A 15,562-nucleotide genomic window follows, 5' to 3' on the forward strand; every position below is an offset into this window, starting at 1 on the left:
CTCAAACCTATATTGTCAATGTTTTTGAAGTATATGTCTTTGTATTTGATTTATATGTACAAATATGCATTTTCCAGACATTAGCAGTGTGAACGAAAGTGCCGCTGTGAAAGTGTTGCTATCCAAACACGTCGACATGGAGAAGATAAACAGAAAAGTAGCTCAGCCGCTTTTGACGTTGTTTACATCTGCATTCGGCGTTTAAATGTGCGTGGAACACCGCTTCTCATGCAATATTTACTAAATTAACGTGTATATCATTGAAGCTACCTTCCTCTGGAAAAGCCTAATGTAAGTTTTGCTGTTATGTCATGACGTTGAAGTGCGTGAAATGTAGCTAGCTAACTAGCATTAGCCACAGGCTAACGCCAGTTGGTCAGTGAGTCACGTATGCAGTGGCCGTTTCTCCCCTTTGTGAAACGTTAACGTGAAGTTATTGTTCACGAAAATAAGGTGTTGCACTTTATAACAACATGTCACAGGTGGTGTAGTGTACCGTTTCCGGCGGTTGTCCGCATGTTTTCGGTTAATCCGACCTCCAAATACATTTATCAGGACAATTTCATCCGAACCTGAAGTGGAGGCCTCACTTCTAATTTAACAGATGGTCTACGGATAGGAAGGTTAAGTTAATGTTTAACGCAGAATCCAAATTGTGTTGTACATGCTGCCAGTTTATAATATTATATTGGCAGATAGCAAAGTAAGCTTGCATGTGGACTCAATATGTACGTTTTGACAAATTGACTTTGTTATTGAGTTTTGTAGACTAAATGTTGGGTGTAAATATTTACAAACAGTTCACATTTATTCATAATAATTTATAATGTATTTTTGACTATACTACTAGATTCATTGTGATTTCAAATGCTGTGGCAAAATGAGTGTGTTGGCCTGGCCAGAAACCATAGTTATTCAAATTGAAGTTAAGTGTCAAATGTTTTGTCATCGCTTGAAGTGGATCACAACCGCTGCTTTGAGATGTGTTCGTCTCTATAGGTTTGTGCTCTTTGATTACAGGGTCTTGACAACATGGACAGTGGCCTGAGTCCCCAGGATAAAAAAGACTTGGACAAGTTCATTAAGTTCTTCGCCTTGAAGGTAAAAAGCCAGAAAGGCGCTTCTGTGTCCAGTATACGATGCGAACGTAGCCTCTGTGATTGTCTGTCTCCCAGGGGACATTTTGAGGTGTTGGGTGTGTTGTCGTTGTGGGTTTGGTTTTATTTGATATTTCTTTGGCGAACCCCCCTGCTGGTGACACTAATGTTTCTTATGTCCTGTGTGTAGACAGTCCAGGTGATTGTCCAAGCTCGTCTTGGTGAGAAGATCTGCACTCGCTCGTCTTCATCGCCTACTGGTTCTGATTGGGTAAAATAACAAAGTCTTCCTTTTACTCTTTGGTTATTGTTCAGATTTGGGGTTCACTGTAGCTCTTCACATCTGTGTAGCTGGCTTTGACAGTTATTGTTTTTTTCCGTAAAGATGTTATTATTTCTTCCAGTTTAATTTGGCCATCAAAGACATCCCAGAGGTGACTCATGAAGCCAAGAAAGCTTTGGCCGGCCAACTTCCCGGCATCGGGCGCTCCATGTGTGTCGAGATCTCCCTCAAGACGTCAGAGGTAAAACCTCCCTAAAGAGGCCAATCCTCTCCTGTGCTTCAAAACAGTGCAGGGACTTTATTAAAATATAACAAAAAATAACTTCAGGTATCAGGTTAATTAACAATGAAAGGTCTCTGTTGACAACAACATATAGTACTGTCATTTACTTCTGTTTATTAAAAAAATGTAACTATATATGTATCTTTTATATTTGTGTGTGTCTCCTGTCTCTTCAGGGTGACTCAATGGAGTTGGAGACTTGGTGCCTGGAAATGAATGAAAAGTGAGTGGTTTTCTGAAATTATTTCAATGGCCATATTGGAAAAGTAAAAGGTTTATCAAAGCTCTTAGTGTGTCTGTGCCTCTATGAAGTTGCACAGGATGCACATGATTACCTCACTTTATCGCGTGCTGCACTTGTGCTTATTTCTGCCAAAACGTTATGAAAGCGTTTAAGCGGCTTCGTGAGCAACCGACCAGTGAAGCCGCACAAAAAGCAAATCCCGTCCAGCAGCTACTGTCTGATGCTTCGAGTTATCAATGAATTATAAATGGCTTACCTTCTATGTGAAATAGTGCCACGCTGCTGATTTTTAACGAGTCATTTTGTCTCTGTCTCTGCTGCAGGTGCGATAAAGACATCAAGGTGTCCTATACAGTCTACAACCGTCTGTCTGTCCTGCTCAAGTCTCTGCTGGCCATCACCAGAGTAACGCCTGCCTACAAGCTATCCAGAAAGCAGGGTCACGACTACGTCATATTATACCGGTGAGCATGAACCACCGGCTCTGATCTGATCCGTCCCGTTGTCCATAACCGGTGAATGAGACGTGTCTTGTTTCTGCATCTCTCGTGTGTAGGATTTACTTCGGGGAAGTCCAGCTGAGTGGATTAGGAGAAGGTAACCGCGAACGCCGCCACTGGCATCAACACTCAACGTGCTTTACCGTATCCATAACAGTAGGAAGTTTACGCAGAGGTGCAACTGCATGATGTTTAAAACCTTACAGACTAAGGTGAATTTTTTTTTAAAACGGGTAATTAACGGCCCCAGAACACGTTTGACCTTTCAGAGTACTTTCCTTATCACAGCCAAGTTGTATCGTTACATATGAGGCCGACGACATCATATTTTGGATAAACAAAATAATAGTAACCTGTGTAGTGTGTCCATATACGTATATGTGCGTTCCATAAGCGGACCTGTTTGCTCACTGAAACGTGCCGTTTGTCTCCCGAGGTTTTCAGACCGTGCGCGCCGGCGTGGTCGGCACCCCGGTCGGCACGGTCACGCTTTCATGCGCCTACCGCACCAACCTGGCCTTCATGTCCAACAGGTCACTGACACGCTACATGTAAAAGCAACACGGGTTTGGCATTGAACAAAAATATGACCATTAGCTCGACAAAGTCCGAGCGAGTCAATAACCAGCACGCTGTTGAAATGTTGTCCCTCCCCCCGCAGGCAGTTTGAGCGCTCGGCTCCGATCATGGGGATCATCGTGGATCACTTTGTGGATCCTCCCGGCAGCGGCCCGCGCACCGCCAACATGGGACATCCCTGCAACTACAGGTAGCGACGCCAAGCCGCGCGCAACGAAACCCGCAGGTTCCGTCGGGTCGCGACCTCTTCTCATTTATGACTCATGTGTGTTCAGAGCCCCGGATGATGACGACGGAGGACCATACGCGGGGGTTCAGGATTCACAGGAGGTCTGCACCACCTCCTTCTCCACCTCCCCCCCCTCACAGGTGAGAGGGCACAGTTTGCTGCCTCTTCCTTTATACTCTCCATTTTCATACCTGCTCTTTATTTCACTTCCCCTTTTTTCTCTCTGCCCGTTTTCTGTCCTGTCGTCTTTTTATCGTGTTTATCTCTGTGTGTGTCGTTCCGGGCGCCGGCTCTCAGTGTGTGTGCACGCTGAGTCCTTCGCCCTCTAAACTGTCTAAGCCCCTCCCGCTGGACAGTCTGCCGCTTCCTCTGGCTCCGGGACTTGTCACTCACACTGTGAGTTTATACTGGCCGCTGGGTTTGTTTAATCAACCTCAAAACGCACTGTGAATCATTCCGCTGACTCATTTGTCTTGGTGTGTGTGTGTGTGTGTGTGTCAGAATTGCCTCATTGTTTTTCTCATCGTCACGTATGACTGTAGTGATGCTTCATCGCTCACCTCGGCCCAGAGTGTTACGATGTCTCATCTGTGCCGCGTAGTAAACTGTCCATCTGAAGAGCGTGACTCTTGACGCCCTGAAAAAGCAGTGTGTATTCAAATCCCCGCCTTCCTTTTCTGCCCGCCCTCGTCTCCAGCTTTACGCCTCCAGATTATCGTATCATCCTCAAGCAGGAGCTGCTGAGCTCGGTCACCCTGCTGCAAACCAGGTGATGCACCAACCACTCGGAAAACACAGATGCATTTATTGGAGAAGTCAAATTCCAGATCCACTCGGTCTGCTGTAAAGCGGCTCCTCTTCCTCCTCAGGGGCTGCATGCTGGGAAGGAGCACGGAGGGGTCGCGTCGAACCCCGCCCAACCCGCTCACGGCGCCGACGCGCATCTGGCGGCGGAGAACGTCGCCAACACGCCGGGCGAGAACGGCGGCCGCAGGCGGGACGAGCAGCCCTCCCCCTCCGACCCGTTGGAGTCTCTGAACGCCTTCACCAGGAAGATCGGAGCCTTCGTCAATAAACCCAACGCGCCGGTACGAACCAAAGGGAATTGGGTTCTGTGAGGTCGGGGATGTGCTGCAGGTTGTTTGTGTAGAGTTTAAGCCTGTGTGTGTGTGCAGATACAAACAGCAGCCGGTCTGGACCTGCCGTTTGCTGCGTTCGCTCCTCGAGGCCTGGACTCTGAGGACAGTGATCCCATGGTGAATATCATGTACAAAATGCCCCTCATACAGCGTGATGCTTTGAGTGTCCTTTGAAACGTTTGTACTGCGCGTTTTAGGTGCAGCCTCCAGACTCCCCCACTTGCCCCTCACCCCTGCAGGCCAGCCTCCATTCTCAAGACTCCGAGGGATCGGGACCGCAGGACGACTTTGTCATGGTCGACTTTGTGCGTATTTCTTTGCTTTCCACTTGGGGGTAAAACATTAATGCATATTTCAACACGTAGCGGTGCTTTATTCTGAACTGCTGCTTGGAAAGGTCAATAGGAAAGCAGCCAGGCAGCTTAGCATTAAGTCTGGAAGTGTCGCCTGCCATCAGAATAAAATCCAAATTACTTTATACATGGTTTTATTTTAGTCATAAGTAACTAATTCTGGAGCCGTTGAGAATGAAAGGAGCGCTTCTTCTTCTGTGTGTAGCGTCCGGCCTTCTCTAAAGACGACCTGCTGCCGATGGATCTGGGCACCTTCTACAGAGAGTTTCAAAACCCCCCCCAGCTAGCCAGCCTCTCGCTGCACATCAGCTCCCAGTCCATGGCCGACGACCTGGTAACACACTTGTTTTAAAAACAGCTCTTTAAACCAGTAACAAACAAAAAAAGACCACATTACCCTCTTGTCCACAGGACTCACTGCCAGAGAAACTTGCTGTCTATGAGAAAAATATCGACGAGTTTGACGCTTTTGTGGACATGCTCCAATAGAGGGACGACGTCGGAGAAGAGACTGGATGGATGAAAATTAACCAGGAAAGACGAAGGAAGGGAGAAGCAGACAGTCGGTCCTGTGAGGCTAAACTCCCCCTATTGCAATGTGAATTGTCCGCTCTGTAAATACCATATTCTCTGCTCTGGTAGTTAATTTAAATCCGAACGTGATGCTTTAATCGGGATTATAATGGATCCTCAGAGCGCCTGGACTACCTGCACACGTGATACCATTTGTTTAACTAGCTCACTATAATTGGCCCACCAAACACGACACGCCTCTGAAAAGTCCCCCTCTCACCTGAAATGTATCAGAAGCGCCCCCCCCTCACCCACCCCAGCTGGTCTCGGGATTCAGACAGCCAACTTTAGTGGTCATAATGGACATAAGTGAAATAGATTATTGCTGTAGACGTGGAAAAACCCCAATTCATGTACTGGGTCACAGAGCTTATTAACCGAATACATATGTAGATTTGTAAAACTGAGAAACACTTGCGGCTCACAATTGACGGTTGGGTTGAAAGGGTTACTTTAAACTTCTTTGCTGTTCTACATGTCCTAATAAAGCATGGCTGCTCTATTCAAACTGGTGTTTGTCAAATGCAACATGCATGTTACACCACAGTATTTATACCCTTTTACATCCATAAGGAAAATGTAGAGGATAGAACAGATTGTCGATCATGTTTTACAATTGAGATTGGGGTAGATTTTAGCAAGAAAAAAAAAAGAATAAATCAAAAATAACTTCTCAAATGGACTTTTATTGTTGGTAGTTACTGAAATCCGGTCGCATACCTTCAGGGCTGCATAGGTTCAAAACCATAAAGTTAATAGTATGGAAACACGCATTTTACAAATATTCTACAATTCATTTCACGCGTCACGTGGCCATGACCCGACTACAGACGCGTGCCCACCCCCCCCTCCTTGCTACCTGGAAGGGGGGGGGGGCTCTCCCCAAAAAACATTTCCCAAGGAGAAAAACACCTTTCCCAGACAACAACGTAAACTTCCTAACTATGAATGGGTTTGGTTTTCTAACAGTTTGCCACTTAACATGCCGTTACTTTTTCAAACACTTCCTCTGGGCTGCTTCTCCCCCCCACCGGTAACACGGAAGTAGACAAAAATAAATCGGCGGTTTGTTGCCCCAGTGTGCATTTCCACCTCGTTCAATTGCTCAGTCCACTACAATGCATCCCCCCCCGGCTCCATTTGAGCCTGACTGTCCAATAAGTCTGTTGGGCGGCGTGGAGAATGAGTCCCTCTCTTCGACGGGGGAGACGAGTCAAACGTTGGGAATGGTTGGAAACAAAAACGTCCAGATGGAAGACCGCGATAAGACGGTGGGTTGTTGTTGGGGGGGGAGAGACACCTGACACTTGATACTGGGTGAAAGGCGTTGAGGGTGGATGGCCAATGTCCTCCATTGTCATAAATATCCAACCTGCTCCTCCAAGTCGGCTGAATGTAGGCGGGGTTAGACAATGATGGTGGGGGCGGGTGAGGGAGGGTAAGGGGGCTTTGAGGCCAGCGTCCACACACACACACACACACAACGGCTCAGAGCAGGAGGAACAAAAGGGGATACGGAGGAGATCCAGGAACTCGTGTTTTGCATTGAAGCGGGGGGGTGGTGGGGGGGGGGGCTCAGGCGGTGTTCAGGAGCTCCTGCACGGCTTTCTGCTGCGTCTCGTTCAGCGTCGACACGCACTGCGTCCATAAACCCGCCGACACCTGGGGACACACGCACACAAAGGTCACAACCGAGTCAGCGGCGTCTCCCCGTACGTGGGAATCCTCCCCGGCTGAGTCGCCGCGGGCGCTCACCTGAACTTGGCGGATGACGTTGGCCAGCCGCTTGCTGCACGCGTCTTCGCTCTTCACCGACTCGTTCGCCACCCCGTCGGCGATAATCAGGAAGATTTTTGGCAGGTTGGCATTGTCCGGCCCGAGGACAATGGGGTTGTTGCTGCGGAGGCGAGATAGAAGTAGGGGAGTGAGAGTTTGAACATAATAAATGTAAAGAAAATACATTTGAGGGCCGCCCCCACCTTTCTATGAGGTCGCACAGGAAGTCAAACGTGTGCACCGCCTCCTCTTTGTCCTCGTTGAGTGGCAGCCAGCTGAGCCAATGGGGGAGGATCTCATTGACGTTGACGCACTCTGGCCGAAACCTCATGACCTTCCCGACGGCGGAGATGCAGTTCTCCGTGGCGTTGACGGTCTCTTTGGAGCGCGAGTCGGCCGCCTGGATGACCCTCACCAGCAGCGGGATGGCCTCTGGATGGAGGGGACAAACTCGTCGAGTTAACGAACGCAATCTGCTGCCATGGTAACGTAAACGTGTGAAGGGAGGAGCGTACCTGTGCAGAACGGGCGGTAGCTCTCCCCTCCGTACTGAGCCATGACGCCCACGCCGTAGGCCGCCGCCTGCCGCACCTCGGGGCTCGTGTCGCACAGCGACTGCAGCATCGGCCGCAGGAAGTACTCGGCGTATTTGAAGGAGGCGGGGCTACAGTGCTCCACCACGTCGTCGAAGATGCACAGACCCCACTGCCGGTCCGCCCACGGCCTGCTGGGACACTGGAGACGGGGTCAGTCACTTTCGGTCGGACCCTTAGTCGGTCTTCAAAAACGTGTACCAGTAAGACTGCAGACGTAGTGGTGAAAAACAGGAAGTACTCACAATCAGCTGGACAATGAGCTGCAGCAGCTGCTCGAACCACGGCAGCACCGTTTCTTTGTAGCTGCTGAACACCGAGTGCAGGATGTCGGACACTTTGGTGAGGATGTACACGTCGTTCTCATCCTGCAGAAGAAGACGAGGGGAAAATGAGGGCTGGTGCCGAATCCAAATCTCACCTCTTCTTCCTATTTGAGGTGAAAACGTTTACCTCGTCCTGCAATGACTCCTCCACCTGCTCGTCGTAGTCTTCATCCTGTCTCTTGGCTGTGAAGAGCAAAGAAGTGTGAGGATTACACAGAAACGCACACACAAACTAAAAAGGAGGAGCTTTTTTTCTCTCTGGCTGGGATCAAGTCTCACTCTGTCGGAGCTCCTGGTTCTTGAAATGCTCGTCCAGCTTCCCCTTCAAGATGCCGCCCAGCTCCTCGAAATGCTCGTTGTTCAGACAGCCGTCTCCCATCAGCTCGATGCACTTGGCGAAGGAGTGCATGATCTCCGACAGGACGTCAGAGTCCGGCTCCGTGCCGATGGCCTTGATGAGAGCGTCGCACATGAAGTGCCACATCTGAGTGAGGTAGTCCGGCCCCCGGACCCGCGCGCACTCCAACAGCAAGGGCATGGACTCCGCCGCCGCCACACGCACACGTGAGACAGTTAAGGGGGGAAACGCACACGACGAGCCTCACGGTTTCTCTTCCTCACACAGACACCACCCCCCCCGTTTGTAGCTCAAGTCTGAAAGGATATCGTCATGGAAGTAGAACTTGAGAAGAGGAACCATCAGCTTCACCACCTGCTCCGTGTACTCCACAAAGCCCTCCTTCAGCTCTTTGGCGTAACACACCTGGGGGAGTAAACCACAAGGAGCAGCTCAGCCACTGTACGCACACGGGCATGACGGGGGAACATCTCCGGCATCGCCGTTTCTCACCAGCATCTGGCAGGCTGTGGCCTTCTCCTCCAGGCCCGCCGTCTTGATGCCAAAGCTCTGCTGGTCGCCGAGGTTGACGAACTCCCAGCCGTCCTCCTCAGATATGTTCTCCATGTCCTGGGCTGCGGGACAGACGGGACGGATTCTAAACGCTGCCGCTGCTTTGTGGCATCGAAGCACTCGAATGAAGGAAAATACAAATGTAGCCTTTATGCGTGTGCTTACTGTCGAGCAGGGCCACCTCGGGCTTGATGGAGGCCGTCTTCATCAGGGGGCCCATCACCACCGGCAGGTACTGCTGAAACTCCTTCCCCAGGATCTTGCACATCCTGGCCCACGCCGAGATCATGTACGAGATCTAAACCACAGCAAACGGTCACCACATTGCGACGGAAACATCAAGACAACCGGACGATGGCTCAAAGTGTCACTCATGGCTCCACTCCCGACCCCCCCCCGCACCTGAGGGTCGTCGTCCTCCAGGTCGTTGAAGTCCGTCTGGGTTTTCAGGAGCAGCTGCATGACGGCCGAGGCGTCCGGCATGAACTGGGAACAGTGCAGGAAGGGACGGCTGTGAAGATGGCTGCCAAGCGTCACTCTACAGATCTAGGGGTGTGTGTGTGTGAGAGGAGGAGGAGGAGGAGGAGGAGGGGGGGGGGGGGGGCTTAGACAGATGTACCTTCTCCTTGCCCACTGCCAGCCCGATGAGGCTGATGCACTCGATGGTCTTGCCGCGGAGCAGCCGCAGCTCCTTCTGCACGGCGTTCTCTACGATGTGTTTGAGCGAGGGCATGAAGAGGTCGTAGTACGGCACAAACTTCTCCTCGGCCGTGTCCGCCACCGAGGCGATGGACGTCACCACCTGCTCCAGGACCAGTTTGGTGCCCTTCTGGATCAACTAGGAGGAGGGTGGTGGGGGTATCACACACACACACACACACAGTTAAGAGTCTTTGCATAGCGCGTCCTGATTGACTGATTTAACACACCAGAGGAGACGCATTTGTACCTCTTGCAGCTTTGCCACCATGATGACGTGGAGGTGCTGCACCAAGCTGTCCAGATACGGGATCAGCAGCGATTTGGGACAGTCCTCCGTGAAGTTGATGAGGGCGGCGGCGGCGTGCGCCTGCACGCGGGGGTTACTCTGATCCTCCATGGTCTGGAGCAAGGCGGCGATCACCTAGAAAGGGAGGCGGGCGCGGCGTCAGTGTCCACAGCAGTGCACGCTCATCGCGGCCCGTACAGGTCGTTTCTTACCTTGTCGTGGAATTTCTTTTGGAAGGTCGGGGCGAAGTCTGTTGCCATTTGTCCGATGGCGTTGCAGGCGGCGTAGCGCACCCTCGGGTGCTGAAGAGGGAAAAGGGAAGCCAAACTCAGCACACGAGAAACACACTGCAGTGCAAAGTTAGTCACTAAACTAATGCCTAAACGTGACAATCGGGGTTCGAGCAGTTCCTTACGGGATCGGCGCAGAAAAGGAGGACGAAGCTGACGATCTCCTGCAGGATGGCCTCCATCTGCTGGTGGCAGCCCTCGCCGATGGCCGACAGCGCCATCAACCCGGCGTGGCGGTACTTCCAGTCAGCTGGCGACAGACAGGTACATCTTGTGTTCACACCGAGGGCCCGATTGGAAGAGAAGCTCTACAAGCAGCGGCGTCGGGTTACTCACGGTTCTGCAGCATCTGCATGATGTGCTGTTTGATCATGGGCAGGATGATCTTTCCTCCGAGGCCACAGGCGATTCTGTCGAGAGCGCTCTCCCCCGCTACGGCATTACTGTCAAAGTCATCGTCCTCCAGCTCGTCGGCCATGGCCCACTCGTCGTCGTCCTCCAGGTCCACCATCATGGCCAGCATCTGGGGCACTGGAGACGGACACAAACTTTAGCGCTGTCCGAACCATTTGAACTCGGCCTCTGCGGCGCGTGAGTGGGAAACAGTGGCTCACCGCTCTGAGCCACAATGGCCGTGTGTTTCCTCAGCATGGCCGCCGCCGTCTCCGACAAAGTGACCACGACCTCCAGCGACAGCTGCCTCTGCATGTTTGTCAGGTTGGTGTCGGCGCACAGCTGGAGAGACATGGTGACACGGCGGGTCACATGGGGCACCCAACGTGTTTCCCTAAACGACTCCATACAAAGAGCGCTATGTATATTCTGCATTAGGGCGCTTGGTGACTCGCCTTCAGACAGAGCTGCAGGGTGGCCTCCAGGTTGGGCCTCAGGTATTTGGGTGCTGTGTCAGCGATTTCCACCAAGGACTTGAGCACGGAGTCGTCCGCCTGGTAGCACGAATCGTTCACGGCCTGCCGGGAAACAACAGTCTGCGCTTAGATTGCAACCTTATTTTTGCTTCCCCATCCATTTCCATCAGAACATGACCAGAAGGAACCATGAGTGCGGCGTCTCACCTGCAGGAGGCCCGGCAGCAGGTCGGCGAAGTGCTTCAGCAGAGCCGAGTTGCCCTCGTTGGCCAGGACGAAGGACGCCGCGGCGCGAGCCGCCAGCGTGCGAATCTGAAGGACCATTTCAAATTAACGTTGCGTCGTATAATTCAGGACCGTATCAGCCTCAGATCCCCGTCGGGGAGGGAGGGTGCTCACCTGTGGGTTGGCCTGGTCCTGCATGCACTGGACCAGCATGCGCTTGATGACCTCCATGTAGTGTTGCTGCTGGTTGCCAAAGATCCCCGGGAAGTTCCTGACAAGAGAGGACACACGGCCGTCAATCCATAGTTCTTATTCTGGACGTGCACTTGTACATCGTGGACATATTCCTAGTATATGATTCTGGACTTAAGCGCCTGGGACGAAGCGAGCAGCGGCTCACCAGAAGATGTGCAGGGCCGATTCCCGCAGGGTGACGCTGTCCGAGTTGACGGAGTCAAAGAGAAACTTGAGCACCTCTGGCCACTGGTTATTCCCGTCATCATCTGCACAGGACAAAGGAGAACAAGCACACATTATTTTACTCACCCTTGAACACCCTATACTGGGGGGGGCTGGACACAAGGTCAAAACCCGGGGGCGTTACCGATGAGGTTGCGGGTGAGCTCGGCCGCGATGTCGCAGACCTTCTTGCGGATGTTGGGCGACGTCTCCTGCTGGATGCTGCTCAGCAGCTCGGTCTTGACGGCCGTCTGCATCTCCAGGGTGAGGCCCGGGTAGGTCTCCTCGAAGGACGAGGACAGCAGGCGCCGCAGCAGCACCGCCGCCATCTGTTTGACCTGAGCGGGCGAGTTCAGTGTCGTTTCAGCAGCTCAACAAAACACAGGTTTTGTTTACAGTGCATTTTACTTCTTGAGTTATTTTGGCAGTTTACAACTACCTGCACATGCAGACATGCACGGGAGCATTCAATGGAATAAAGTGGAAAAAAGGTATTAATAAAAAAACACGAGCAAAGGTTGGTAGGTAAAGAATCTGGACCAAACAGCTGGTGAACTCCCGAGTAAACACGACCGCCTGCATTCCAGAACCACGACTCATACCTCTATCAGGATGGCGAGAACGTGGCCCTCCGTCTCTCAAAACAGAGGTTCCTGGTTGTCGGCCAGGTGTCCGTTTAAAGTCGATCAAGCGTTACGTTAAAGCCCAAACGTGCGATGGGCTCGATATAAAACAAAGCTTGTGTTGCGAGAGTACAAACCTCCTCTGCGGCAGATGCATCTCGGATGGCCTGCAGCAAGAAGGTGATCTTGGTCTGTCCCACGATGGTGTCATAGGTCTCCTGCGAAGAAGACACAGCGGTCATTGAGAGAGAATCTAAAATGCTGACGGCAATCAATCCGTTAACGACACGGGCGTGGTTGCAACAAGCCGCGCAGGCTCGTAATGGAATCGGTCTATCCAGTCGGCCTCGGATTCTTTCGAAAAGAATGAGCGGGACGAACAAAGAGCAGCACATCATTATGTTACGGCACGGGTCACTGCAAGTGTTTGTGTGAGCCACCAACTTAATTGTTACTTAACTACCACGGTTTGCGTCATACTGCCAACTTCTCGTTTGATAACAGAAAGACATTGCAGATTTGTGCAACTGGTGTTAATTAAACACAACTTTTTTTTTGCAGGAAAAAAAAAAAAGACGACAAAACTGGGATGAAGGAGGATCATCCGAGGGGCCAGGAGAAAAACCAGATTACTGCAAACACACAGGTTGCTCCTAAAGCTCAGGACTACGGGGACACTTTAAAACGCGGGCGTGCACTTCATGCTCTACAATCACCATCATACAATCATCAATGTTAAGCAGCTGTGGCCTTCAGCTGTTCGTATATGGGTTCAAAAGTCCTCAATCAGATGGATCAATCCCTTTTGTGTGCGCGAGACAGAAAGGGGGGGGGACGGGGGTCTTTTTTGATAAAGGGATGAATTCCGATGAGCTTAGTCTCGCGGCAGAGTGTCTGTGGTTTAGTAAAGAAAAAGCGCTGACCGCGGAGCGCGATAAGATTAGACCACCTCATCCAAAAGTCGGGGTGCCGGAGAGGTTGAAACTGTGCGGGAGGAGGCGAGGAGGCTAAATCGCGGTGGTGGACGGGCAAGTGGGACAGGCCAGCTGGACTCGACCCAAACAAATCCACCCCGGTCCGGCGGTTAATCCAGCGAGAGTGGATCGGCCCAAGCGAGCCACTCGTGGCGACGTGACCGAAAACTGAGACCATTCACTTCGCGGGTGACACTACAGCAAAAGAGGGGCTTGTAAAACAGTCGAACCGAGTGGCGGACGGGACCGACCGAAGGCCATGGCATAGTCACTGCTAGCATGGCGCCCTCCACCTCTGAACGACCCCCCCACAACTAGTTGCAACGCCTCCCCCACCCCACCCCGGTTTTGTTGCTGATCACTCGTGCGTTGGGGTTTAGTTTTCAACTTCCATCTTAGCCTCCCCACCCTGTCCGGCGCTAGCTCGCCAGCTACTGAAACTAGCAACACCGTTAGCTTCGTGCTACTTCCTGTGCTCTTCTGGCGAGATCCCCTCGCCCCACTGTCATCTGGAGGATCTTTTGGGGGAAGGAGGAGGGGGGACTCGCCTCTTCTCTTCTCGAACGGAATATTTCACTTGTGGAAACAAAACCACCCGCGTGCGTGACATGGAACTCGCGCGGTGTCGCGACTGTGTTCTCACAACTACGCAACATGGTGGAGGCGGTTAGCCATTAGCCGACCAGAAACTCACCGTCGGCTTCACGCTACACGTGGGCTATCGGGCTATGACGCGAACGGCTGGGAAGCTAGGCGGTTAGCTTCTCGCTAGCCCGGTCGCGTCGTTTTAATATATACCAGCCCGACGTGTCACTCGTCAAATCAGCCACGTCGCGTTGTCTCACCTCCGATTGCTTCCTGACGTCGTTGTCAGGGCTCATCAGGTTGCCCAGCAAGAGGTAGAACTGCTGCTGCTGTTCCGCCATTGCAGTGAGATCCAAAAAGACCAGCCGGGTGGAGAAGCGGCGAGATGAGCCCGGCAGACCAAGCTTGGGTCACACAATGCTGCCCTCTTCCCATTGGCTCCCTGTATCTACTCTACTCGTCGTTCATTGGACAAGGGGCGCCATACCGAACGCACGCCATTGGCTCGCGCTGAACGGCGGCTCCCGTTGGGTGGAATCGACAGAGAAAGGAGGGCGCGCTGATCCCGTTAGCTAATAATGAATGACCAAAGCGCGGGAGAATGGCTTCATCAGCGCGCACGCGGTGAACGCGGGGCATTCTTCATTTTACATGTCAATCAGCAGCACTGGAGGAAGTGAGTGGATTAGAAGAAAATGATAATTCAATCATTTCCCTACAATCCCTAGGATTTTATAAAAACTAAGTATAATATTTACTGAATTAAGTTTGTTAGAAATGTCAAATTTGATTTAATAAGTCATCTATACGTTGTAGATTCTAAATTAGCGTTACTCAACAAACCAAACATGCTCGTCACAGAGAAAAACATGGATGCAGATATACAGAAAGACAGATAGAAAGTGAACAATGTAGCCTAGGTTTGTTTGTTATTTCACATGTAAAATGTGATATGATGGAAATATAAATGCATTGTATGCAATGTATTTTAAAGTGGGACCAGCCTTTAAAGTACTCACCATGTTTTAGGTGACATTGTATAAGAACACCCCTTAGTAAATATGTCCTCAGAATAAATGCATGGCTTGCATGAAAAATAGTGGTTTTAAGGTGAACATTACAAAATATAGTGCTTAGGATTCATTTATTTGAGAGTTATCTTTATTTTCAAATAATATTATCTTTTGAACTCACTTCTGATTGAGTTTGGAATCTAAAAAGTGTTCTTTTCTTCTTCTAACTATTGGTGAGATTAATGTAACAAATGGAAGTAATCACATCATATCTGCTAGTTCCAGCATCCCAACTAAATCCACAAATGATTGTCCGTGGCACGATTGGTGTCCTTAATACAAAACCGTATTATAATGTCACATACAGTGACAACGAAAACAATGGAAGGTACAGGGCAACATCCCAGTAGGTGGCAGCCAAGGATGTTTTCAGGAATTTTTGCCATTCACGTCTCCCAGCAAACGTCTGCCAGTGAAAACATCCGTATTGTATATCGTATTGTACATCGTATTGTACATCTGCAGGTCGGATTGGCTCTTTGGGAAACACTCCTCAGCTCCATGACAAGTAGATGAGTAGATTGAGTAGATTTTTTTTGTCTTATTTTTTTCACGGCCATCTTCATTGTCCTGTCTATCAAAAAAGTATGT

General features: G+C 50.8%; 2 protein-coding genes across 5 annotated transcripts; one reads left to right on the forward strand and one right to left on the reverse strand.

The window, feature by feature from the left end:
* Positions 1-77: 77 nt before the first annotated feature.
* Positions 78-5,788, forward strand: atg13 (ATG13 autophagy related 13 homolog (S. cerevisiae)). Of its 4 annotated transcripts, none has more exons than XM_040170714.2 (17): positions 80-291; positions 1,021-1,101; positions 1,288-1,368; positions 1,502-1,621; positions 1,840-1,886; positions 2,231-2,371; positions 2,464-2,504; positions 2,844-2,940; positions 3,069-3,176; positions 3,262-3,355; positions 3,513-3,611; positions 3,913-3,984; positions 4,085-4,303; positions 4,391-4,471; positions 4,552-4,659; positions 4,913-5,041; positions 5,119-5,788. In XM_040170714.2, the coding sequence occupies exons 2-17, from the start codon at positions 1,033-1,035 to the stop codon at positions 5,194-5,196; spliced, it is 1,584 nt and encodes a 527-aa protein (XP_040026648.1). In that variant the 5' UTR covers positions 80-291; positions 1,021-1,032; the 3' UTR covers positions 5,197-5,788. The 4 variants fall into 4 exon arrangements, with proteins under 4 accessions (XP_040026668.1, XP_040026648.1, XP_040026640.1 ...); XM_040170706.2 differs by having other exon boundaries at positions 101-291; positions 2,844-2,958; XM_040170734.2 differs by lacking the exon at positions 3,513-3,611 and having other exon boundaries at positions 78-291.
* A 158-nt stretch (positions 5,789-5,946) lies between these two features.
* Positions 5,947-14,477, reverse strand: kpnb3 (karyopherin (importin) beta 3). Its single transcript, XM_040170694.2, has 24 exons — positions 14,159-14,477; positions 12,477-12,557; positions 11,862-12,054; positions 11,658-11,760; positions 11,432-11,528; positions 11,240-11,344; positions 11,012-11,134; positions 10,778-10,898; positions 10,500-10,694; positions 10,289-10,413; positions 10,086-10,175; positions 9,835-10,008; positions 9,505-9,723; positions 9,288-9,371; positions 9,051-9,183; positions 8,826-8,947; positions 8,642-8,738; positions 8,255-8,539; positions 8,103-8,158; positions 7,895-8,017; positions 7,572-7,791; positions 7,260-7,488; positions 7,036-7,177; positions 5,947-6,942 (listed from the first exon to the last, which is right to left on the reverse strand). The coding sequence occupies exons 1-24, from the start codon at positions 14,237-14,239 to the stop codon at positions 6,856-6,858; spliced, it is 3,285 nt and encodes a 1,094-aa protein (XP_040026628.2). The 5' UTR covers positions 14,240-14,477; the 3' UTR covers positions 5,947-6,855.
* Between the last annotated feature and the right edge of the window lie 1,085 nt (positions 14,478-15,562).

Source organism: Gasterosteus aculeatus, chromosome 1, assembly GCF_964276395.1.
Source record: "Gasterosteus aculeatus chromosome 1, fGasAcu3.hap1.1, whole genome shotgun sequence".
Taxonomy (NCBI): domain Eukaryota; kingdom Metazoa; phylum Chordata; class Actinopteri; order Perciformes; family Gasterosteidae; genus Gasterosteus; species Gasterosteus aculeatus.